General features: G+C 41.5%; 2 protein-coding genes across 3 annotated transcripts; one reads left to right on the top strand and one right to left on the bottom strand.

Annotated features, from left to right (window-relative positions):
• The first annotated feature begins 8,205 nt into the window (after positions 1–8,205).
• LOC139640062 (A-type potassium channel modulatory protein KCNIP1) lies at positions 8,206–11,810 on the top strand. 2 transcript variants are annotated; one of them, XM_071514222.1, is made up of 7 exons: positions 8,206–8,322; positions 9,226–9,295; positions 9,409–9,479; positions 10,616–10,723; positions 10,885–10,989; positions 11,300–11,362; positions 11,763–11,810. In XM_071514222.1, the coding sequence occupies exons 1-7, from the start codon at positions 8,221–8,223 to the stop codon at positions 11,808–11,810; spliced, it is 567 nt and encodes a 188-aa protein (XP_071370323.1). In that variant the 5' UTR covers positions 8,206–8,220. The 2 variants fall into 2 exon arrangements, with proteins under 2 accessions (XP_071370323.1, XP_071370324.1); XM_071514223.1 differs by having other exon boundaries at positions 8,209–8,322; positions 9,187–9,295.
• A 3,678-nt stretch (positions 11,811–15,488) lies between these two features.
• Positions 15,489–18,091, bottom strand: LOC139640065 (T-cell leukemia homeobox protein 3-like). The gene is made up of 3 exons (XM_071514227.1): positions 17,665–18,091; positions 16,331–16,568; positions 15,489–15,672 (listed from the first exon to the last, which is right to left on the bottom strand). The coding sequence occupies exons 1-3, from the start codon at positions 18,089–18,091 to the stop codon at positions 15,489–15,491; spliced, it is 849 nt and encodes a 282-aa protein (XP_071370328.1).
• Positions 18,092–25,435: the final 7,344 nt, after the last annotated feature.

Below are 25,435 nucleotides of genomic sequence, written 5' to 3'. Positions count from 1 at the left end.
GGCATGCAGCGCTACAGAAGAGTAGGGTCATGTGAGTTATGAGATTAATCTCAGAATTCTGATTTTAAAGTCAGAATTCTGAAATAAAGTCACAATTCTGAGAATAAAGTCACAATTCTGAGAATAAAGTCACAATTCTGAGAATAAAGTCACAATTCTGAGTTTTGGCTTTAAAGTCAGAATTCACATTTTAAAGTCAGAATTCTGAGAATCTGACTTTATTCTTACAATTCTGACTTTATTTTCAGCAGGAGTGGGTCTAGGCCGCCCCTGAAATCTGAGTTATGATTGGCTGATGGCCATGTTAGAGGCGGGACCATCAAGCCAGTGCATTTTTTCCCCCCAAACAATGCTCCTGTGTTCCAAGAAACACGCGAAAGGGAGCAAAGAGAAGACCAAATTAGAGATTTTTTAATGTGACAAAAAAAAATGTCTGACCAAAGTGAATGCAGATATGCAGCACACACCTAAAGATAAAACCCAAGAGGTGATGTTAGTAGCCTGCATTTTTTATATGCATACAGTAGACAGTGATGCCTGAAAATGTTATGGAAAATTCTGATTGTTTTCAACCTGGGCCTTGTACGGAACAGGATTAGGGCCACGTAAAAAATGTATTTGAATTCTGAGATTCATCTCAGAATTCTGAGATTAAAGTCAGATTTCAAAAATCTGAGTTCAAATTCTGTCTTTTTTCTCACAATTCTAATCTCAGGAATCTGACTTCTGACTTTAAATTCAGAATTCTGATTTTAAACTCAGAATCCTGACTTCTGAATTCTTTTCACATGTGGCCCTAATCCTCCTCCGTAGCCTTGTGTTCAAAATTTCATCACTTCGCTGTAGAACTTTCATACTTCCAGATAGCCGGGAGCACTGCTGTCCAATAGGTCTGCTATAAACACACAACCTCCAACAGTTGAATCCAAAAAGCGATTAAAACACGTCTTTTCAACACAACAACACCCACACAGCAGTGGGACCTGCCTACATCCTTCCTAAATGCCGCGTTCAGTGCCACCCTGGATTGAGCCCCACCCACCCCAGTCAAAATGGCCACGCCACTGATTCTCAGAATTCTGACTTTAATTTCAGAATTCTGACTTTATTCTCAGAATTCTGACTTTATTCTCAGAACTCAAATACATTTTTCACATGTGGCTCTAATCCTCTTCCATACAGCACATCTAAGTGCTAATCTGACCTTTTTAAGGTGGTTTCCTATCTCAAAAGATTTTGGGTTAGACCATTACTTACAAACTGTGTTACTTATTGGACCATGGTTAGCACCCTTAACAACAAAGACTAATATTCATCTCTAACACTGATAACATCCTATTGTAGTCAGATCCAAATTATTCATATGTTTCCAGTAAACAACATCAGGAATGCTTCCCGCACTGAAGTGGGTGTAGCAGGGCAGATGGCACAGCATCATCCACTCCTCAACATCCTTTGTCACTGTGTGTTTGTGTGTGTGTGTGTGTGTGTGTGTGTGTGTGTGTGTGTGTGTTATATCACAACACTAATGCTGCTGTTTGGCCACAACAAGAGAGAGCTGAACGAGCAAAGGACCGGTTCCCTTAATGTGCACAATATGCAAGAAACTGAATACATTCTGATTACTAGAACAAACACAAGCCATGCTCCATTTATCTTATCAAGTGATGGTTCCACTATCAAGCGTCTTGAAAGTGTCTGGCAAATGCAATTAAATGCTTCTCCTGCCACTGAATTCAGATGTAGCATCACTTTGCCCAGTGCTGCTAATTTGATTCCAGAGCTGTAAGTAAAACAAACTTCCAATTCACAACTCAGTGGGAAACCTCTTGACAGCGGAGCCCCCTGCAGTCTGCAAGGCAGCAGCTACACTTCAGCTCACCGGGCAACCACAGCTCGATTTTACATTCACATTAAAGGTACAAAGGCGTATTATTTGGTCACGATAGATAGATACTGCTTACTCCATGTTTCTCACTGTGTTTCACCATATGCTATACAGTCTATTAAATAGGGAGCATAACACAATATAGTTCACAAGGAAGACACTTTGTTTTGGTTTTCTGAGCAATATCTCTATATAGCCAAGTATATCAGCTAAATTTGAAATAGCACACATGATGAAATAGAAAACAAATCTCAATCTGAAGCTTTGGTAAACACCAGTAGTCTATGTGTTAGTGTCTGCTGCTCCCTGCTGGTCTATACAGGCTATAGCAAGTTAAACTGTGTTTTGCTGTACCTTTCCTAGTCAGACACTACAATATACAGTCCACACAGCAGAGATGGATCTTATTGTCTCACTGGTTGTATTCAGTGGAACTGGTCCAGTTGAATTGTTCCTATAAACAGTATATTAATACCTATAGAAGACCATAGACTAAGACTAAAGACTAAAAACCTAGGCATGTTAGAAAAGTCATTTTGTGATAAATTAAGCCTAGTCTTGTTACAGGACAAATGTGTGTCTTAATGGAGCCAATTTATCAAATGCAGATGTGCTCATGTGCATGTGCATGCACACACACACACACACACACACACACACGCACGCACATGCACGCGCACCAAACAAACACACATACGGTCATACAGTAGAAGGTGAGTGTATCATTGTCACAATGTGCTCAGGTCAGACCCTCGAGTTAAAGTCCTGTTCCCAAAGAGTGAAGGACGCAATGACTATAACAGAGAGTTGGAATGAGGGAGAAAGAGAGAGAGGGAGAGAGAGAGAGAGAGAGAGAGAGAGAGAGGAGGATAGAGGGAGGTAGAGTCACTGGGATGGAGCGAAGGTCAGGGGGAGAGGGAGAGGCCCCGGGGAGTAGGGAGAGAGAGAGAGAGAGAGGAATAAAAAGACGGAGAGATAGAAAAAGGCAGGTAGAGTGATATTGAGCCCAGTCTAGGTGAAAGAGAGAGAGATAGAAGGTTTATGGGAATGAGAGAGAGAGAGAGAGGTGTAACAGAGAAACAATGGGATAGGGAGAGTACAGTATGGTTGGGTACAGCTGGGGGAAACATAGCCAAAATCAAGTTGTACATGGTGTATGGCTATAGACAGTGGGAGTTTAAGAGTTTAAAATATATTGATTGCTTCTTGTATATTTCTATACATTTAAAGTATAAGCAAGAAGACAAAAGGAATAAGAAGAGGTGAGTTGGAAACAGAGAGCTATTAGATAAAAGACAAGGCCAGTGGAAGAAGAGAAGGGATAAAGATGGAAAGAGAAGAGCAGAGTGAGAACAGCTTACATACTATAGCCATCATTCTGCTGTGCTGTGGGGCCGTCAAAATGCTGCACCTACTGGGAGTCATCACTGTGGAGGGTGAGTCAGTGCTACAACTATGACTAGTATCATTGTAATCCAGTATTACTCTGCCAATGAAGTTTTCACCCCTGTCTGTTTGCCTGTTTGTCAGTAAGCAAGAAAAGTTACAGACGGATTTGGCTGAAATTTGGTGGACAGATCGCCCTTGGTCCAAGGATCAGTTGATTGGTGATCTGGATCTGTGATTTATGCCATTAGACGATTATAATTTTTTTGCTGTAATTATTATTCATGTGTAATTAGCATTCATGTGCTGGTGGGAAGGGCTTTCTGGGATGTCCAAGTCAGCCGCTTAACTCACATGCTATTTTCCTGGAAAATCAAACCAAAAAGACAAAGCAATAAACAAACATAAACCATTATGGAGGCTTCAATTTCTCCAGTTTCATCTTATCTTATCTTATCTTATCTTATCTTATCTTATCTTATCTCTTTAAGAAAAAAAGAACTAGACACTTTGTGTAGACATTTACAGATTTCCTTGCCCAGCTTGCAGTGGCTTCTTGAATAGACTGAACGCATGAGAAAGAAGTTGGTTGCCTTTCAGAGACTATAATGGCTTTCTGCTCCATTCGTCTCTGTGGAGACAACGAGAAAGCTGCAGTAACCACATTTAAGTCTTTTATTTCCGATCATGATCTCTGATTGTCCCTTTTCACCCTTTTCAGTAAATTTTGTTGAGCGAAGGTATGGAAAACAATTTCACGCCTGAACACTTTTCACTTGTATGACCTAAAGTGTGCTATCACCATATATACACTGTTCTTATATGCTAATCACATCAGAAAATTACATGGCTGATCCATTATTGCATATATTGCAACAAATCCTGAATCTGGCATGCTTGTATTATGAGATTGAGATTAATTTGTAGCCTACTAATGATGATAATATTAAGCATAAAGTATTGCTCATAGCAATACTTTATGCTTAATATTATCATAATAGCAATTTATTTACTGTAGTATAAATGTCGGTACCTTAAAAGACAAGGGCTTGGTGTGACTTTTTCTTTTTCTTTAAGAGGCATTACTGTACACTGGACTATGAAACGGGACATCCTGTGCTGTAGTGGTTTATAGTGTGAGGCTGGAGTGTGAAGGTGACTGTGCCAGTGGAGTCGGGGTTATGACATGGACAGTAGAGACACAGTGGAGCCCTTCAGGGAAAATGGTGCGTGTCTGAATTATCTATAGGTGTGTGAGCCTTATACTGTCTGGGTATAAAAATAAAACAACAAAAAAATCAAAGTGGATGCTGGTGCGTGGTTGATATATTATGAGAGTAACTATGGAGAGACTTGGTGTGGATGTGTGTGTGTTTACATATACAAATGAGGATGCATTCATGTGCACCCAAACCTTTGTGTGTGTGTGTGTGTGTGTGTGTCTGTGGTTATATACAGTACATACCACTGGGCCAGTGGGAGTTGGGTGTGAATTACCTCACCTTGGGCAAGAGTCAGCCCCCTCCATCTCCCACTAATGTGACACTGACAAAGACTGAACTGCCTGGCTGATGAAACGAAGTGCCTGCGGGGCTGTGTGTGTGTGCGTGTGTGCATGCGTGTATATGATATGCATGTGTGCCTATATGTGTGTATGAAAAGTGAGAATGGTGTGTGTGTGTGTGTGTTTGTGTGTGTGTGTGTGTGTGGGGGGGGGGGTATATAAAGAGAGAGTGCAACACAACTCATAATGTAATTATGTAATAACTGTGCATAATGTAATAAAAAAAGTCATAAAAAGTCATAAAGTAATAAAATGCCCATGATGTATTAAAATGCTGGACGCAACATAATACTGCTTTGTTGGCTAATGTAATAAGTTATTACATCTTATGTTAATTATTACAATGTAAAGTGAGTTGCATTTTTTTGTGAATATAACATGTAGTGTAATAAATACCAAAATCATAAGTGCCTGTTAAATTTATTTTGAGTGCTACATTTGAGGGAAAACATAATATCTACCTTTCAGATGATAGACCAATGTTACACCATAATTGACACCTAAATTCCACTTAAACTATGACAGTAAGGCCTCTACACATCCATTTAAATGAACAAAGTCTGATGGTTCATTAGATGGGAACACTGGACACTGAAAACCACTTTTGTGTTTGAATGGGGTTGCTGGGGCTTTAACTTGCACTTTATTTTTGTACTTTGACAGCTGCACATTTACTCAGTCAATGAATCTCGGATCAATTGTGGAAGATATAGGATTGGACACTTCTCTGAAAAGGTGAGACACTGTTAAAAGTGCCAAGCATAGACATGTCCCTAGCCCTAACCCATGAGGTCCATGCTTCTCACCTTTCTTCTAACCCTGGTTCTGCTACAAGCTTCAATACCTTAATAAAAGCTGTAACCCTGGATATGAGAGCTTACCATTCTTGCCTTCAGAAACACTTTCATCAATGATTGAATTTAGCCTAGCGGTGGACATGTCTATTCTTGGCACTTTTAACAGTAAGAGTGTCCACCCAATACCTTCCACACTTAGACATCCATGAGAGTCTGGAATTGGAGAGGGAACAAGCTGTTGTATTAGTGTGATGTTGTGAGCACTTGCCACATGGATTTAAAAGACAGTTGATGTATGAAAACCTGCACCATACCTGGGCACACAGCATGGTACAAAGTGGAGTAGATGTACATGTCAGGTTTCCAAACAATTTGAATTGTGGAGAAATTTGACATGGAAAAAGCAATCTTCCAATGCAACTGCACTAAAAACTTGCCACCGCAGGAGCAGCTGGTCTATAAAGGTTAATTAAGGTTGTTATTTCAGACAGGTTCAACAAGGACCTACTGAAAATACTACAGTTTCTTAGCAGCATAGGCTAAAACCAACTGAGCATGATATTAGAGGATGGAGAAAACAATGAGCAAACAGGTGTACTTACGTTATGCTAGCTGGAGGCATCATCTGGTTAGCTAGCTGGCATGTTTAGCCACGCAGTTCGGCTCAGAAGTAACCACAGGAGACAAGTGAGGCATCTCATATAGAAAACAATTCATTTATCCAATTTAGCTTTATCAATTGAGTAGCTTCATCAGCAAAAATCATGCCACTTCTACAATAAATCAAACACATAAAGTAGCCAATTAGTTAATTAGCTAAAGCTAGTCAACTGGCTATTAGACATAGCTAATAATGCTATTGGCTATGTTTCCATCCAACTGTCAAGTGAATTTTAAGCAAACTTTTGAAATGACACAATAAATAAATAACCAAATGAATAAATAAGTTACAGGCTTTTCCCATCAACTGTGTACACTGTTATGCCTTGTTTAAGTGTTTGCTAAAAGAAAAGCAATATGTTAATGTATGAAATGTGAAGTCATCCAAATTTCCCATATAAAATGTTATTGAAAAGTTAAATGTTAAAGCTTTATATTTTGAAAATAAAAATGACATACAGTTATTTCAACTGAATGCATGTTTGACACCAGTGTCGTGTAATTTATTGTGATACATTTGATGAACAAGTATTTATAATTTGTAAAAAGATACATTTTGATGACATTCTTCTTTACACAGTCCAATTATTGGTACATGTTTTATTTTCTCGGTGTTACTGTAGTTGTTGCAGCAGTGCAAGACTTTAATTATGTTCTGGCAGGAAAAAGTCTGTGATATGTTGTTTCAGTAAAGGTTCTGTAATATTTTATTGCAATAAAAGTAACCAAAGTTTTGATTCAATTCTTTTGAGCAAGTTGTTCTGTTATTTCTGACCTGCCTGAATAAACAGATCAGATCAATAAAGACATATAAATCAGACTTTTCTGATTTAAATAGGTGTGTAAAATGCTACTATAATAGCTTAAGAGGCAGAAGTCGGTTAGAATTTAGGTGTCAGTTTTGTTGTAACATCAATCCTCTGAAGAGTTGATCAAAAGTTTTCCATCAAGACAGGTTCACATTAAAATTATGATTTTACTATCTTATTACATTACATGTTGAAGTTATTACATTTTTCACAAAAAAAATTCAACTCACTTTATAATGTAATAGCCATCATAAAACATGATAACGTATTACTTTATGTGCCAATAGGTTATTACGTCATGTGTCCAGCATTTTACTACTGCACATTATGGCCACTTAATCACATTTTGAATTTTTATTACTTTTTTTATTACATTATGCACAGTTATAACAGTATGCATATTTATTACATTATAAGTTACTTCAGGGAGCATGTGTGCTCAGCAAATGTGTGTGTGTGTGTGTGTGTGTGTGTGTGTGTCTGTCTGTGTGTGTGTGTGTGTGAGAGAGAGAGAGAGAAAGAAAGAATATGGAGAAAAAAGATGTCTGCATTTATACTGCCATGTGTACCTATAGGCGATTTGTGTGTGTGTGCGTATATGTGTGTGTGTGCGTATGTGTGTGTGTGTGTGTGAGACAGAGAGAGTGTTCGTGTGCGTGTGCATGTGTGTGTTTGTCCTCTCTCCCCTCCCCTCTAGCGAGGAGAGTAATGAGTTGTTAATGATCGGGCGGGCGAGGGGAGGAACATGGAGCTATTAGACTGACCTCTACCGCTCTGCACCTCCATCTCTCAGCCGCATCTCTCTCCTTCCTCTCTTTTCTGTTGAGATTTTTGTTATTTCTACCTTACTTATCTCACAAGATTGCGAGCTTGAGGTGTGCACCATAGCCCACTGAGTGCCTCCTTTCCCCTTGTTTATATGTCTACTATCTCATTTTCTAAATTGCTTGTATCATCTGTCCTCCCATTCTTTTGCTTTCTCACTCTCATTGTATGTATAAGTTCATATATATACTGATTTCTCTCTCTCTCTCTCTCTCTGTGTCTGTGTGTGTGTGTGTGTGTGTGTGTGTGTGTGTGTGTGCATCCACAGATAAGATTGACGATGACTTGGAGATGACCATGGTGTGCCATCGGCCAGAGGGCCTTGACCAGCTACAAGCTCAAACCAACTTCAGCAAGAGAGAGCTCCAAGTGCTGTACAGAGGCTTCAAGAATGTAAGTGAATGTACAGCTGCACTTTGGAGCGACCATTATAGGAATACATCAAGTTTTTGGGAGATTGGCCTGTTTACCATTAAGTGATGAGAACATAGACTCCAAAATCATACATGTGTCCCCGGTCGATCATTCGCTCCCGTGCTCCATGCTAACTCTTTACTAGCATTATTCTAATTAAGAAGACTGACGTTTTAGTAATAAAAAGTTATTCATTTTTATTATATGGCCTGTAGAGTCATACATTTTTAAAATGAAATATCATTAACTCATACAGTACATAGCCGGCTTTATTTTTTAGAACTATTTCAGAACTATTTCAGAACCAAACCACCTATTTTTAGCTGTACACAGTCTCCCATCTCTCACCAGGTTTACTTCCTATGGAAACAGGAAAAGTAGTTCTAGGTAGTTATCAACAGTTGTATTATTATTTTATCTTTTTTATTATTATTATTTTATACTTCATGTCAATTTCCACACAAAATGTCACACAAAAAACAGACAGACCTAACCGCATATCATTTAAGATTACTTATCATTTAGCTTTGTAGCTTTGTAGCTAGATTTATACAAGTTCTCATTTTCTCACTTTTGAGATAATGCTTGTAGCCTTCAATCATTCAACATAGTGTATGCTAAAGTGTTAGCATGGAGCGACTGATCTACCAGGGACACATGGATGATTTGGTATATGTTCTCATCACTTAATGGGTAAGTTTACCAACGGGGAAAATCTCCCCAAAACTCGGTGTATTGCTTTAATTCTTTGTATCTCTTTCTCCCTCGCTCCATTGCGCCCTCCATCATTCAGTGTCCACCTCTATTTGACCCATCCCTGGGGTTGGTCTTTCTAATTTATAGCATCCCCCGACGCTCTCCCTCTCTTTTCTCTCTCTCCAGGAGTGTCCAAGTGGTGTTGTAAATGAGGAAACCTTCAAGCAAATATACTCCCAATTCTTCCCACATGGAGGTAGAGTGTGTGTGTGTGTGTGTCTGTGTGTGTGTCAATGTGCACTTGTGTGTGTGTATCTCATTATTGTTTCTGCTCAGTGTATTGACAAACGTCTGCTCCCTCTCCTGCAGATGCCAGCACCTATGCACACTACCTGTTCAATGCATTTGACACAGCACACAACGGCTCCATCAAGTTTGAGGTTTGCAAAATTCAAGTTTCTCCAAGTTCACTCTAAAGCTTTTGAACAGGCTGCATTTCATTGATGCGTCAAAAGCTTTCTAACCAATATCTCCACATGAGAATATAATTTGGTCTTGAACATGGCTTTTCATACTGCAAGTTCAAGACATTCTGTATTATAAAGCCGTTGTAGCACTCTGCCATATAAGGCCCCCAGACCTGGGTTTAGAGAGGTGAAAGGCATAGGCAATATAGGTAGCTGCTATGTTGTTGCAGCCTCAGTTTGCATTTTTCAAGAGGAAATCATAACGGAATTGTCCTCATAAACTTCACTGTGCATGAGGTTGCTCAATGAAGATTTGTACTAAAATTCTACATTCATATTACTTGAATGTAACATTTCTTTGGCTATTTCCAAGACATTGTTCCATGTTAAGGTTGAATAGAACTGCAATACATCTACAAATATAAATGGGAGCACTGAGAGACACTATTAGTGCTGTCCACCACCAAAATTGCTGGAAAAATGTAATGCTTTTTTTGTATTTCAAGATTATTACATGACTAAAGCATGGGTTAGGTTATAGGTTTGATGTTAATTAGGCCTAACTAGATTTCTGCTGGCGTAAACACTTGATGACACTGATGATATAATGATATGAAGTAGATGTGTTTTTATGTTTGATTCACATCCTTTTTATGAGCACTGTTAAAACAGAGGATATCTTTGAGGAAAACCTTTGCATGATTCCACTTTGGATGTCAACAATGCCATCATCAATAGCCTGGTTAAAAACTCACAAAGCACATTCTAAAGCTGGCTCATCCTGACTTTGGCTAGCTAGCCCGGATCCAAAGGGGTTAGCCCAGAATAGTAGCCCAGAATCTATCTGTGAAAGGGTGTTAAATAAGTCTAAATAAGGATAATTGTTATATTGTGGCAAAGGCAATGACTTTGGACCTGAAAAGTGACCTGAAAATTTAGGCTTTAGGCATTTAGGCTTAATTAAAGGTGTGTGAAACTATAATTGATGCATTGCACGTTTAACTCGTTTAACGTACATATTATTCTAGATCGGGACTAAATCAAATAATATTGTCATTCACATCCACTTCAGCTGTGTCACTCTGTTGTTCTCTCCATCTCTCCATCAGGACTTTGTTACAGCTCTGTCCATCCTGCTGAGAGGTTCGGTCAGAGAGAAGCTGCAGTGGACCTTCAACCTCTACGACATCAACAGAGACGGATACATCAACAAAGAGGTGTGTATCTCTGTGTGTGTGTGTGTGTGTGTGTGTTTGCATGCCACACTTTCAATCATTTTGTGTATCTACTGTTTCTATTGAGAAATATGCCGTGTTTGTGCTTTTGTGTTGAAGTCTCATCCTTTGATATTTGTTTGTGTCACTGTTCTGTTTCCCAGGAGATGACAGACATCGTCAGAGCGATATATGACATGATGGGGAAGTACACCTACCCTGTCTTGAAAAACGACGCACCCAAACAGCATGTGGATGCCTTCTTCCAGGTAAACACAACTGAATCTTTTATTTACATCCAGAGGAGATATCAGCAGCTCACGACACAAACACTGACGATACCAAACAAGGATGCATGGCATTCATCACAGACACTTGGCACCGGCACAGATCCATCAGCTGCATGTAAATGAAGCAAAAAGCAAGATGGCATTTAAATCTATAAAACAAAAAACTACAAAGCTGCATATGGTGATTGTTGACAAAGACCATGACCTTACCATTTGCAGGCCCCTTTCCACCACACTGAACATTGCCAAAGCTGTGAAAAAAGTAAAGTTTGCTTGTTGCTCTCCACAGAAAATGGACAAAAACAGAGATGGAGTGGTCACTCTTGATGAGTTCATCCTTTCCTGTCAAGAGGTACTCAATTTTCTTCAAACCCTAAATACATAATGCTGAAAATCTCTTGAACTTTGCTATTTGTGGTTTTTGACACATGTAGTCGAACTGCATCTTTTACAGGATATTTCTTAAAGGCCAGTTTCCCTCAGCTTCCTTGCTAAACCTTACTTCTTTGTCTCATTCAGTGTCATTCTGGTTATTGCTGCCTTACAGATGTTCGTATTTCAATATGGATGCCTATAGAGAGAGATTACCCACTCTTGCACAGCACTGTTATCACATTGACTTCATTTTATGGGCCTTTACTGGCCCCTAGTGGCGAGTTGGGTTATGACTGAGTGTTGCTTGTCAGATGCCTTTTTCTTTCTCAGTCTGCTTCTCACTTTTTTTCCCCCTCCCGTCTTCTCACTTCACACAGGATGAAAACATCATGAGGTCTCTACAGCTCTTTGAAAACGTTATCTAGATAGCAAAGCAGAGAGAGATGGTGCAATAGATGAAAGCGCAGAGCGGGAGAAGAGGAGAGAACGAGGAGGAGGAGGAGGAGGAGGAGGAGAAGAAGGAGGAGAGGCGAACCTGGATCTGCAAGAGAATAGGAAGAGTGAAAGCAAACAAGGGGCTTTTCGTCACTCCAGTAGTGACAGGTTGCAACAAAACTGTGTGGAGGTGTCTTGCTGTAACAATTCCATGGCAACAACCCATCATGATGCTCGTTTAGGGAATTTGTCCTTCAGACGCAACCCCCCCCCCCCCCCCCCCCCCCCCCCCCAAGGATCCCCAGACCTTGATTTGACATTTCTGTGACCCTTTATCACCTCTCTCTCCATCTCCTTCCGTTGTTGCTGTCGTCGTTGTTGGAGTTACTGTCTTCTTGGACAGTGTGTATTTGATGCCATTGTGTAAATACTGATGCTGCCTCCATCTCACATTGGGTCAAAAACTCTTCAGAAATAATGTAATGTTAACCATATTATAGAGCAGGACTGGGATTCCCAAAAGCAGCTTAGCAATGCGATCACATATGGAAAGATTCTACATGAAATCAGTGGTAAATCATTAAAAGGTAGCATGATGAATTCTCTTATAATGAAGAATTCCCATGCCAATGTGAAGAACATTAACAGTATAGTAAGGCACAGAAGACACCGGCCTACAGTCTATTTGGCATACATTTAAAACTTGGTGACAATACATTGATGTTGATGCTAAGATGCTTTAATTTGGGAAGCCAGGTCCATGATGTAGCATCTTCAGCCAACTCATCCGTTTTCCAGAAGTGTAGTTCTACTCATAATCAATTCAGACACAGGCCTTTAAAGGTCTGAAGAGCTCAGTTGGACCTCAGTCAGTCAGCTTGCGACAGTCTTCAGTCTTGTGACAGCTTGCGACGGCCTTCAAAAGCCCTGCTATCTCCTACTGTGTGTGTTCCAGTGGTGTCGGTCAGTGTTTTAATGTTGTGATGACTCTACTGTAGATACTTACTGTTGTGTTTGTGGCTTCTACTCACTGTCTGGAATCACTCGCGTCTGTCTGTGTGTCTCTGATTCTGGTCTGTCTGTCCGTCTCTCCGTCAGACTACGCGTTGCTCTGTAATTATTCAACCTGTTTCTCATTTGACGCTTCTTCATATACAAGTGGTTGACCATAAAAGACTCAAGAGTTGATTTTGAGGTATATAGATGTGTAGAGCTGTACAGGGATGTGCATGTGTGTGTGTGTGTGTGTGTGTGTGTGTGTCTGGTGTCCATTTCTGTTTGCCAGAATATCGGACAGCATCATGTATCTTAGCATGTATCTTCAGCCAGTGCTATACCGATCCAGCTACATGCATACTCCTGAATTGGCTGAAGGACAGTGTTTCTGCCGGAGAAGAGAGTTTGATCGCTGTCTTCAACTCTAATATTGACACTCAATAACCAACCTTTCACTGTGAGGGAGAGACAGAAAAGAGGGGGGGGGGGCTAGAACAAGGGCCGGTGGAGGGAGGAATAGAGAAGCGGAGGAAGACAGATGAAGAAAGATGAGAGAGTAAAAAAAAGACCTTTTCACTGATGCTGAAGGAACGGAAGCCATGTTTCACACAAGAGCCATCGCCGTGAAGATTGAGCGAAAAAACACAGATTTATAAATGATTTACTGTCATGCCCTCTCACTGTGCTGCCAATAGTATCATAGAGTTCCTTGCTGAGATGTGCTGCGGCTCAACTCAAATGTACCCATACATACTTTCAGACAGACCGACAGACAGGAAGACAGACAGATAGACAGGCATACAGACAGACTGATAAACACTGTCAGAATGAAATAATGTGTGTATTGAAATATTGTATAAAATCATTATATTTATCAATAAACTTTTCAAAAAACAAACTTAATGGCTGCCGTCTTTTTGCTTCCTGCCGCTCCACAGCCTTTTCTCTGTCATAACTCATAATTATAGCGTGTTAAAACTTTAAAGGAATAGTTCACCCAAAAATGAAAATTCTGTCATCATCTACTCACCCTCATGCCAAATGAAACACAGGTTAAATTTGTTAGTCCATATAACACACAGGGAGGTTGCCAGCACAACTTGGTAGCAGCCTTCTCCAAAACAACTGAAGTCAATGGGGACCTGTTCTTTAGAGTTCCAAAACAAAAACAGCCAAACAATCACACTGTGAATAGAAAGACCTATGCACCATTATTTGTTGCAAATCAATCAGCTGTAGTTAAGATTTGCACTAAATGATGGTGTAAATATACTGTAGGTCTTTTTGGAACTCTGAAGAACTGGTCCCCACTGACTTCAGTTGTTTTGGAGAAGGCTGCTATGGAGTTGTGCTGGCAACCTCCCTGTGTGTGAAATGGACAAACTACACTTGTGTTTCAGCTGGCATGAAGGTGAGTAGATGATGACAGAATTTTCATTTTTGGGTGAACTATTCCTTTAAAATCAACTTTTATGGTGCATCATAAACAGCATGAGCAAAAAGGTTCACAAGAACGGTTTATATTGTTATTTACATAACTATACAACTAAAGTACAAAAAAAGGATGTGTACATTTGCGGCTCCATCTCAAAGGACATGGCGCACAAATGAAACAGGATAAATGTGCATATGAAAAGAAAACTTAACCACTTTTACTGAACATGCATCTCTCCCTTCATTACCCAACATACAGCCGCTGTCTTGTTTTCTTCACTTCTCTCCCTTCTCCTTTTAGCTGCTTACCGTAGCTTATTTAAAATGTAACATTGGTTCATATTTTTTGTGCTAATGTGGATGCACCACACCTGTGTATGTACATAAGGGATTGGGATGGTGCGTTGTGGTTAGAGTGAGGAGGGAATATATAGATAAGGCCCAAAGGAGGCTTTAGCCCCAGACCCATAGCTACAAAACGCCCCTCTAAATACTTTTTAATCTATGTGTTTTTCTGGAAAGATTCTTGTTTTTACACCATCTTCTGATAAAACAGGGCAGGGGATTCATTAAAAACGAGGCACCCATTTTAACAAGGGCACTCTGTCTTATAGGTGCTGCAATAGGCCTCCCTTTTATTGGTTTTGGTCTTCTTTCCCTAACAATAACATGTGCAGGGGCCTCAGTGTAACACACAGTCTATCTGTAACAGAATTAGAAGATGGCCACATTGATAGAAAACACCTTCACAAAACAGTCAATCATGTATTGTATAAGTGTCTCGCCAGTGGAGAATGACCTGCCTTGTTCACACCCTTTATATGATCCCCCCTCTCCCTGGTTCCCACTCACTCTAGACAGAATAGGTACAAGCAGAAGATAAGAAGACGACAAGAGATTTTCACAAGACCAGCTGAGTGAAACAGCCTCCGTCTCAGGATCTGAAAAGTCTTGCAGTTCCCACATATAGAGTGGCAGGATATTTAGTCCCAGCTGGATACACCAAGTTCTGTTTCTGCTTCAAAACAGGCATCACTCACCATCATCTGTGAACCATCCTTCAGTTTGTTTCTGCTCAACCTGTTTTTTTTTCTCCATTGCATGGCACAAAATAAGTCCCAAGGATACTGTCCTCTATGTAATTCAATTTATTTATCCTCCGCGGGATAATAGATGATGCTCATTGATTATAGCGTGACACCGTGTGATGTGTAGGGCCTGTTTATAGAGTCTGGTCCCTATTCCCTCTCCTCGGCCCAGGGTTGGAGGTTCTGCAGGGCGTAGAGGGAGGAGTTGTGGGCGCACAGCGGATCCGAGGCCGCTGATTCGCTGAGGGACTTCTGGAGGGCGGAGTGCTGCAGCTGCAGGATGAGCCGATTGGCCTGCTGGCGCTCCGCCTCCCTCTCCTCGGCTGTCTGTCTCCTGAAGCAAGAGAGGGGGAAAAAATATGTGTGAGGTTATGTGAGATGAAAAGGACATGGGAAGAAGTGTAGAAGTATGAAAAGTATACATGAGAAAGTGGGGATATGTGGTTAGATTAGAAATAAACGAGGAGAGATGGCGAGGAACAAACAGAGCGATGCAAGGGTGGAAGGCATGCAATAAAAGAAATGATGCCCTTGTAATAGTACTTGGTGATATATTTGGGAGATTGTTCATGAATTTACTTGATAAGATAGGCCTATATAAAATATGGAGAGAAGTTTAAAAGCTGTCGAGGTTAAAATCAACACGAAATGCGCCCCGGCAATTTCAACTTTGCAGTTGCTATTTCTGTGTTTGGCCTCAGCGAGATTTGCTTTGCCAATTCAAATGCTATTTAAACTTGATTTTTTCTTTATTCTTCACTCATTTTTTGTTGTCATGTCTGCGGGGTCAATTTACAGGAAATTACGCGTAAGGTCATCTGCAAAAGGGAAGTATGATTTCGGATCAGGCCAAGAAAAAGTGATGTGACACTTTTTTGTGGATGAAAGCTAGATGTAATCTGGATTCCCTAGTTCTATTAATGGTAAGCTGCATTAGACGCGTGTACAGAAAACTTTGATGGAAATGGGAAGTTTCATAAGATCAGACCAACCTCCATTTGGTCCTGCGGTTCTGGAACCAGGTTTTGACCTGTGCGTCTGTCATCTTCAGGCTCTTGGCCAGCGCTGCCCGCTCGGCGCTGGCCAGGTATTTCTGCCGGTGGAAACGCTTCTCCAGCTCGCAGATCTGGACTCTGGAGAAGGACGTGCGGGGCTTTTTCCGTTTGGGAGGCGTCCGGTTCTGGTACGGGTGGCCTATCCGCCGCGTGACGGCGAACGGCACCAGAGCCGCTGCAGGGAAGAGAGAGGGAGAAGCTGGTGAGTGGGGTGATGATGTTCCTACAGCACAAAACAGACTAATTCACTATCCACTCTCTATGGAAATGCAAGGCCATAAATCACTGATATTTGCCCTCTTTGTCAACAATTGCCTATTTAGACTGTGTTGGCCATTTGTGAGCTATACACGAATGGTTGTAAATTATTGTGAGAGAAGAGCAGTAAACCTCAATTATTTGAAACAATAAAATTACAAAAGAATAAATACATATTTTCAGCTCAAAGTTGTTAGGGCCTTAGGATCATTACGATGTTTTCGGTTCTCTGCCCTGCTAATTACAGAGAGGACAGTAGGCCCATTGGCCCATTTATCTTTTCTTTTTTCATATAATGCTTGTTTCAGTCTTCATTAAATTCCGGTAATAAAACTACAGGTCTTACATTATGATAAAATGTTTTACACCAACTTTATTCCGCAGAATTTACGTATAATCTTACCTTATTATCAAATAGGCTAAGGAACACTTTATACCCTACTTTCCTCTAGTCTAGTTTGTGCACTGCATTATTATATATAATTTCTTCAATTCCATTTTGTCATTCATTGATGAAAATGTAATTTAATTTAAATTGCACCAATAAATTATTATCATTATCACCATGCTGTTGTTGTTTTGCCTATTTACAAATACAGATTATTGTGATTAGATGTCTGAATATAATCTTACATTTACTTTGCTTGTCAGCAACATGTAAAAATTTAAATATCCAACTACTAAAGCTGAGTGAAGTCAGTTGGACAGACACGAGGTAGGCTATATGATAATAAGCTGTAAACCTATTATCTAACTTACTGCTAAAACACACTGGACCTTAATTATCAAGTAATAGCCTATAGCCTGCAAATATTTTATTTATAGAAAGCCCTTTTAATAAATGCGGTTAATTTCAGCTGGCAGTATATAACATTTACAAATATATGGCACACATGTTTATTTATTTATTTATTTTTCATTTTTGCTTTTGGTCCAATAGCATTTACTAATGTTTTACACATAAAGAAATATTAATGGGAGAAAAACCCCATTAGATCTAACAGCTGTCCTACCTGATATTCTGTCCTTAGCGAACCTGTTCCCTATCCAGGGGAAGCACAAGCCTCCAAAGCTGGGAACGGCGCTCTGGACCGGGGCTGGGGGCCCCGGGGCGGTCACGGGTCTGTGGGCCGGGACTCGGATCACTCCCCGGCTGCCCAGACTCCTACTCTCTCCGTACGAACCCGAAGCCTCTACCGGAGGCACTATACCGGAGAGGGAGATAGACAGCGCGGTGTAAGAAGGCGCGCTGGCCCCGGTCGGGCTTCCTAAACTGTAGTAACCGTCCCCGTTGCTTAAATCCGATCCACTTTGCCTTCCAGCGGTCCGCCCGTTTTCTGGCTCCGTACCGGCTCCCAGGATCTGGTCGATGCCGAAGCTGATGGGCTCGTGGTGGGCCGGTTTGGGAGGAGGGCTCGGCGCGCTGGGTGCTTGCTCCATCCCCGCCGCTCTGTCGCACAAAAATACCAAGGGACGAAGAAAGAGAGAGAGAGAAAGAGAGAGAGAGAGGGATAGAGGGAGATGTTTTCTGAGGATTCGCGGCAGGGTCAAACTGTTCCAAAAGTCAACGCCACTAGTGTCTCCATCGTTATCCAGTCGTCTGTCCAGAATCCAGCGCGTCCTTTGATGTGTTAGAAAGGCCTCATTCAGAAGATTGGCTCCTCTCTACAGGCTGTGGTGAAAGTTTGATGTGCGTTTGGAGAGATGTGACGCTCTGTCCTCCTCTCAGCGCGTCAAAACGCTCCGTCTGGCAGCTCCGTCCTCCTCTATCTCTCTCCACCTTTCATTGGCTGGCACCGGAATGACTGATTGAATGTTAATGGGGGTAGGCCCACGTTTTGGCACAATGACCAAGATTTCCCATAACCACGGGCGTCAGTTGGGTATGGCACCTTCCATACCTTAGTCTAAGTGAGTCCATATTTGATCTTGTCGTTTTTTTTTCTATCATTATAATGAAGAGCAAGGAGCAAGCGACAACTTGATCGAAATATATGCCATAACCATATCTAAAAAAAAAAAAAAAAATCACATTAGGGCAGAATTCAGGACCAATGTTCCTTCTGAGCTGTGTGCGTTTGGTGACGAACGTCTAATAATTTATCACATTGACCAAATAATATCTTGTCAGTCATCAGTCAGTGTTCCGCTCGTCCCCAGAAATGTGGTCTATATGAGCAGGATTGGAAGTTCAAATATTAGATGCAGGGACTTTGTCATACCTTATGGTTTAGTGAATTGACGCCGCTGCCCATAACCATTTTTCAGGTTATATTGAAATTGCGCATCATTTGTCCTCCTCCTGCTGTCTGTGTCATCTGTTTGGGCAGTTTGTATTCATTTGACACGACTGGAACGTAGGCCTACGGGAGTAATAAGTCTTTACTTAAAATAGTTTGCAGCTATTAGGAAAATGTTTTACCTATTGCCATAAGACTATTTATCATATGTATTTTTAAGAAGTAACCAAAAGGAAGAAATACCTGTCACAATTTCTAATTTAAAGGTATAAAACGCGTCACGCTTTATAACCAAATGCGGAGCAATCACATTCATATTTATTTTACATTCGCCCGCAAAGGGACATTTAATGTTGATCTATCAAATGATGTTGGTTTGATGTTGGTCTATCAAATTGAAAAAAAAAAAAATCAATGAAAGCACATTTTACAGCTACATTTATCAACTAGTCTGACATTTATTTGATGTTTTCGAGGAAGAATAACAATGATAAACCAGGGCAATAATTCTATAGTCTACCTGCTAACTGCTGCGTAATTACGCACATCTAATTCGCGACATTAAACACACCACGTCTCTTTTAAAATAAAAGGAAAGTCTTATTGATCACTGTCAGTGAATCACCAGCACCTATGGAGCTTGGTGAAGCATTACACGCGCTTATTTGTTCCTGGTTGCCAGTGCCACATTAAGTGAGCTGACAAGGGAAGGCCATGGGCTACCTCAGATAAAGTGTCCGGACTCTGGAAGCTGCTAACCGGTCAGATTCAATGTAGCTGGCGCCCAAAGTGACCAGATAATCGCATTTCCACTAACTTGTCTTAGGGCCAGACAAATGCTCAACGGGCCTGGATGCGGCAGGTGGCTTTTTAGGCTATCACATTACTATACTATAACAAACTAATTGCCAGTTTATTCATTTACTGACAAAGGGATTGCTCTTTTTTTTTTTAGCCTGTGCAACATATTCATTTACGCATCGGTTTTCTGTAGGCTATGTTTTACTGTCTAAACTATGTAACTAATTACATTTTAGTATTTGAGTCATGTTATAGTTTTGGCAAAAATTGATGTAGATCATTGCCAACCCTTTAGTAGCCTAAGTCTTTTATGTATAACCACAGTGCATTTACCCAAGAAACTGTGAATTGAATTGATCCAGTGGGCTATGTTAAGCTGCATAAAAAATGTCATAACGGACTAAAATGACACTGGGTGAATTTTAATTCGTGAGGTTAGACGCTACAAAATCGAAACGGAAATGCCAAAATATATATATATTAAAAAAAAAAATCCGCATTTCGCCTCTCACAATATAGTCTTATGAAGCAATATGAGATGGGACAAGGCCTGAGGTGTTTGTTTGGCAATATGGACAGACTCTGACTGTTGGCTGGTTCACCCCGCCATATGTGAGCACACCGGTGGCTTTTGATGGGGGAGAATTGGTCTGTTATAGCTGTCATCTTTGTAGACATTTTTATGTTTCTCTCACTGACAATCGCACTGAAATAATCCACAAACAGCAATTATGATAGAGCTTGTTGAACATAATACACAGTTTTATTTATTCAAGAAACAAATTTAATCAATCTCTACCATTTTGGATAGCATATAGGAGCACGTTTCGCATAGGATGACTCATGACTCGACCACGAATTAATAATTGCTTTATAAGAATTGATAATAATTCCATCTGTCCTGACTCCCCTATGGAGTGAAGGCAGTCCCTCAAGCCTGTAGAGAGCAGACGGGGTCCCACTGGTTGCAGATGTTGGGTGTTAGTAATCCGGTGTAATCCAATGATTATGAGTGATTATGACATATTAACCCTGACCTACCGAGACACTACCGTCACACCGGTTATCCAAAACGCACCAGGAAAAGCCCCAGCCCGCCGCCCCTTATGAATTTATTGATGGTCTAAATGCTGAGGACAGTGTCGGACCTTTTCATTGTTTCATGATTACAGCAGAAAAAAAGATAAAGGAATTACTACCAAGAGTCCACTAAAAAAAAAAAAAAACACAGACAGGCCACTTGAAAATCAGCCTTAAGCTTATTTCGTTTAGGCGTAGGCCAAATTATTTTGATATTGGCACATTATGAGCTGTTCTGCAAAGCCTACAGCCCGTACGAACAATTAAGATGCACATCAATCCTCGTTTTTTTTCCAAAGGCAATATAAAAGCTGACACTCCGATTCCAAAAGTCCAAAAAGAAACGACAACAAAAGAGTGAAAGAGTGCGATTTGTTTGAGAAATTACCACTTGATCTGCATAATCGGGGGTCTGGGCTGCAGCTCGGTACCCGGGGGCTGCGTTTTTATTGCGCGTCTCTCCGCCGTTATCAATTTCAGCAGCGCGCCTGACTTTTTAAAAGGGGGACGAGGCCGCGGCTGCTTCTGAATAATGAATGACACGCTTTTATATTGTCGCTAAAGTGCCCGTGATGTTACAATATGAAAAGGCAGCGGTAAGTAATAGTGCATTTAAAGGGGATGTAGTGTATTATTATGATGTAAAAGAGAGGGAGAGAGGGGGTAGAGAGAGGAAGATGAGTGGAGAGCAGCACCCAGAGAGAGAGGGATTGTTTTATTACAATAAGAGCGACGTGAGAGGAGATGAGTTTGCCTCGCAGCGAAATGGGGACCAGTTAATGAAACTTTACCGCAGCTAACGATTTCCCCACCCTCGCTCTAAAAACCGCCCTTATGAAATATTTAAACTATTTAATATAGGTAGTATTAAGCTGAAAGACATTGGCACCGGCCATCTGACAACATTTACAAGGCTGTAGATTTTTTTAAAAGTTGGATAAATAAAGCTTTATGGGCCGCTTTCCTCAAACTCGCAAGCGACCACAGCCCCGCACTAAATCACACTCACGGTGAGTGGAATACATTGAAAATGTTTTTTTTTTTATTGTTCAGAGACTTGATTTAATTTTCACTTTTCAATCGCGCCATGTGTCTTTCACGCAGACAAAGTGTTTAGCCTCATCCTATCAATATAAGCCTCTCTTGTCTATAATGGGAGGGATAGCCTTGCGTGGCCCCGGTGTGGGAGTATAGTGTTTCATATTGACATGCTCAGTGGGACTGTTGGATGAGAAGAGAGGAATGGGATCTCCCATCAGGGACCCGGTCAGGACCATCATCCCCTGTCTGTGACTGGACCACTGCTCTGTTCACTGCACACTGGATTTATCTGCCAGAGAGTCAAGAAGTCAACCCTGTGAAATGTCACTGTAAATGTCAAATATATAGGCCGAGTGGATACAACAGGTTTCGAATCAGCAAATATGAAGGTGTTCATTACAAAAGGTTTTATAATCTTTTGGGAAAAATCATTCATATTTCCCTAAATTTACCCACTGGACAGAAAACTGTGTATTACATAGCAGCTAATTTTAAAAGTGTTAGTGTTGTGAGTACAAAATTATGATTGTCATAGAAGTAAAGTATAGTGGCTTTACTTCTATCTATCATAATTTCTGTAAGTATTACTTTTTTCTAATGGTGGATTATTGAAATGAAACTCCTCATATGGAAGCAAACAGCAAACAGCAGACTGCCTTCCAGTATGAGCTTCTTATGCAAATCCTGTAGCTTTCCAAAGGGGAAAGGAGGATAGAAGATGTGCACAAGCTTTCTTTTTTTTCAAGTATCAGGATGCACATTTAACCACATAAAGATGCCCTGATATGGTAGATATTTGTTGCAATGAACATGGCATTCTTGTTGCAGTTGAGGAACAATAGGGTTTGACTCTGTTTGTGTGTGTGCGTGTGTGTATGTGTGTGTGTGTGTGTGTATGTGTGTGAGAGAGAGGGTAGACCATGTTAGCCTGTCTGATGGTTGAATGCACGGCTGCCTCTTCACGCTGGTTAAAGTCAGAGGGAGGGAGGGAGGGATGGAGGGAGAGAGAGAGAGAGATGGAGAGGAAGAGAGTGAGAAAGGGAAGTAGCAACCACACAGACATGAATTATAGGGATGGACGGAGAGCGGAGAGCAAAAAAAACGGATGGATGGCTAAGATTGAGATGTGAGAGAAAGAGTTAGAGCATTAATGGGGATCATTTGGGGCTGATGATAATTGAACACATGTCTTGAGTTTGTATAAGGACATTCGCATAGCATTGTCTCGTCTTTGTGTGTGTGTGTGTGTGTGTGTGTGTGTGTTGTACCTGTGGGAGTCTTATCTATTCTGAGTGCTAAGTAAAAGTTTCACTGCTCTTGTTGTGGAGAGATGTTTGAGAGAGATGCTCTTTCTCAGTAGCTTTTAGAGGGATCTGCCACATACAAAATGACTAATGTAATTAATAAGTGAGCGTGTTTGCTATAGCCTTAATGAGTCACAATTGATTTGTGTGTGTGTGTGTGTGTGTGCGTGAGCGTGCGCGTTTGTGTTTAAGAGCAGCTGAGTGCTCCTGAACGCCCCTGGTCGTGGCGCTAATGTGTTAATTCATTACTGCTTGTAGTCAGTAGCATTGTGTCAGAGCTGCGTTTCCCATCTCTCCCTCCGCCTGGTGCTCTCTCTCTCCGCTTCATAAAAGCCGATTATCCTGCATGTCGCCGCCGTTCCACTCATTCTCTCCTGCCTCTTGACCTCCTCACCCCTCCTGTTGCCTGCCCGCGGGGCGCTCAGGCAGGGGAGGAAGGGAGGGAGGGGAGGGGAGGGAAGGGGGGGGGGGACAGAGGACCAGCTGCCACCAGCCATAGTGCTCCGGTGGCTGGCAGAGGGAGCTACTCCAGCCCCCTGCTTCGCTGGGCCTTCTGGCCCCTCAGGGTGGAGGGGGGGCACCAGCACCGTGCCACCAGCCCCACCTGTCCTGCCCCAGGCGCAGGAGTGTGACCGATTAGACACACACACACACACACACACACGCACACACTAACGCTCACCCATACACAGGCAAACATGCATATCGCTACCAGGTGCTGTTGGATGAAAAATCTCTAAAATGACAACTTCTCAAGAACTAAGACAGTCTTGTTTTTAGCTTGATGACAGTTCATTTTTTATTGGTTCCAATATGGTTTTAAAGATAGTTGGAGAATTCTCTCAACCCATAGAGGAGCATGTAATCAATTCACTTCAATTGAAGTGAAAACATGAAAATCACGTAAATTGGAGTTAAAAGGTTTTCCCATGACAACAGTGACATACACTCACATGCACTTGGTAGTACACACACACATATATTCAGATACTGCTACACACACATGTACAGATTTCCTCAACACACACACACACACACACACACACACACACACTGCGCCCCTCCTCCTCGCACACACAAATACACAGAGGCACTTTGCTGCGAGGCGTGAATGAGCGAGAGCTAAGTGAGGCCACTCCAGCGCTCTGTTCGCTGTATTGATTTCCCATTATCAGACCAGAGTCCCTGTGGAGTCATTAGTGCCGGGATCAAACAGACAGACAGAGAAGGAGACTAATACCAGTCACTTACACCAGCACTGGGAGATCACCTTACCTCCCCGAGGGCAGGAAGGCCAGAGAGGAGCAGAGGAGGAGAGGAAACGAGGAGAGAGAGAGGGGGGGGGGTGGTGTGTGTGTGTGTGTGTGTGTGTGTGTGTGTGTGTGTGTGTGGATGGACGAGGGCAACGGGCTAACAGATGGAGATGGCTATGTGGAGAGAGAGAGAGGAAGAGGAAGGAGGTGGGGTTTCAGAGTGGAACGTTCATGGGCAAATGGTAGACACTCTTTGATCACTTTATTTGGCCGTTTTGTTTTGTCTGTCATGGCGGAAATGTCTTGTCTCGCTTTCTCTCTCTCTCTCTCTCTTTCTCCTGTTTTCCTTTCCAGTCGAGCAGCCAATTGCCATCTCAAAAACTTGGTTGGATTTTTATTATTATTGAGTTGAAGTTATAATGTTTTCATTGATGGGTAACTTACTGTTTTTTTTTGTCCAATCTTGTAAAATGTAGAAAACATAATCCTTCACTCCTCCAATAATCCAATGGTAAAGATGCAATGATGAATGGTTTTCATGTAGCTAGAAGTTGTCGCTATACATGAGAGAGAGAGAGAGAGAGAGAGAGAGAGAGAGAGAGATATGAAATGTGAGATATTCATTTTGGCCCTTTGCTTCATAATTTCTCTGGATGTATTTATTCTCTATGGATTCAGGGGGAACAATGAATTCTTAGTATGAATCAACATCATCCATCTTATTCACTTCTGCCTGCCAGCCAGTCCTAGAAGTGGTGGTCAGGCTTTACTCCACACACACACACACACACACACACACACGCACACACACTCACACCCACACACACACACACACACACACACACACACACACGGCTCAGATGGGGGTGACCCTGGCCTGACCCCCCTGCTGACCCCCAATCTGTTCCCCAACCTCACACCACGAGAGACCGGGGCACACCGGGAGAGGGACACACACGCCCGCACACACACACACACACACACACACACACACACACGCACACATGCATACACACATATGCGTGTGCATATTGGCATATTTTGCAATGTGTGTAAAGGGCTGAT

Source organism: Centroberyx affinis, unplaced genomic scaffold, assembly GCF_046629955.1.
Source record: "Centroberyx affinis isolate AG114_WGS23_722 - 3 ecotype Tasmania unplaced genomic scaffold, CSIRO-AGI_Caff_v1 ptg008261l_1, whole genome shotgun sequence".
Lineage (NCBI taxonomy): Eukaryota > Metazoa > Chordata > Actinopteri > Beryciformes > Berycidae > Centroberyx > Centroberyx affinis.
This window is presented reverse-complemented; position numbering and strand designations above follow the sequence as displayed.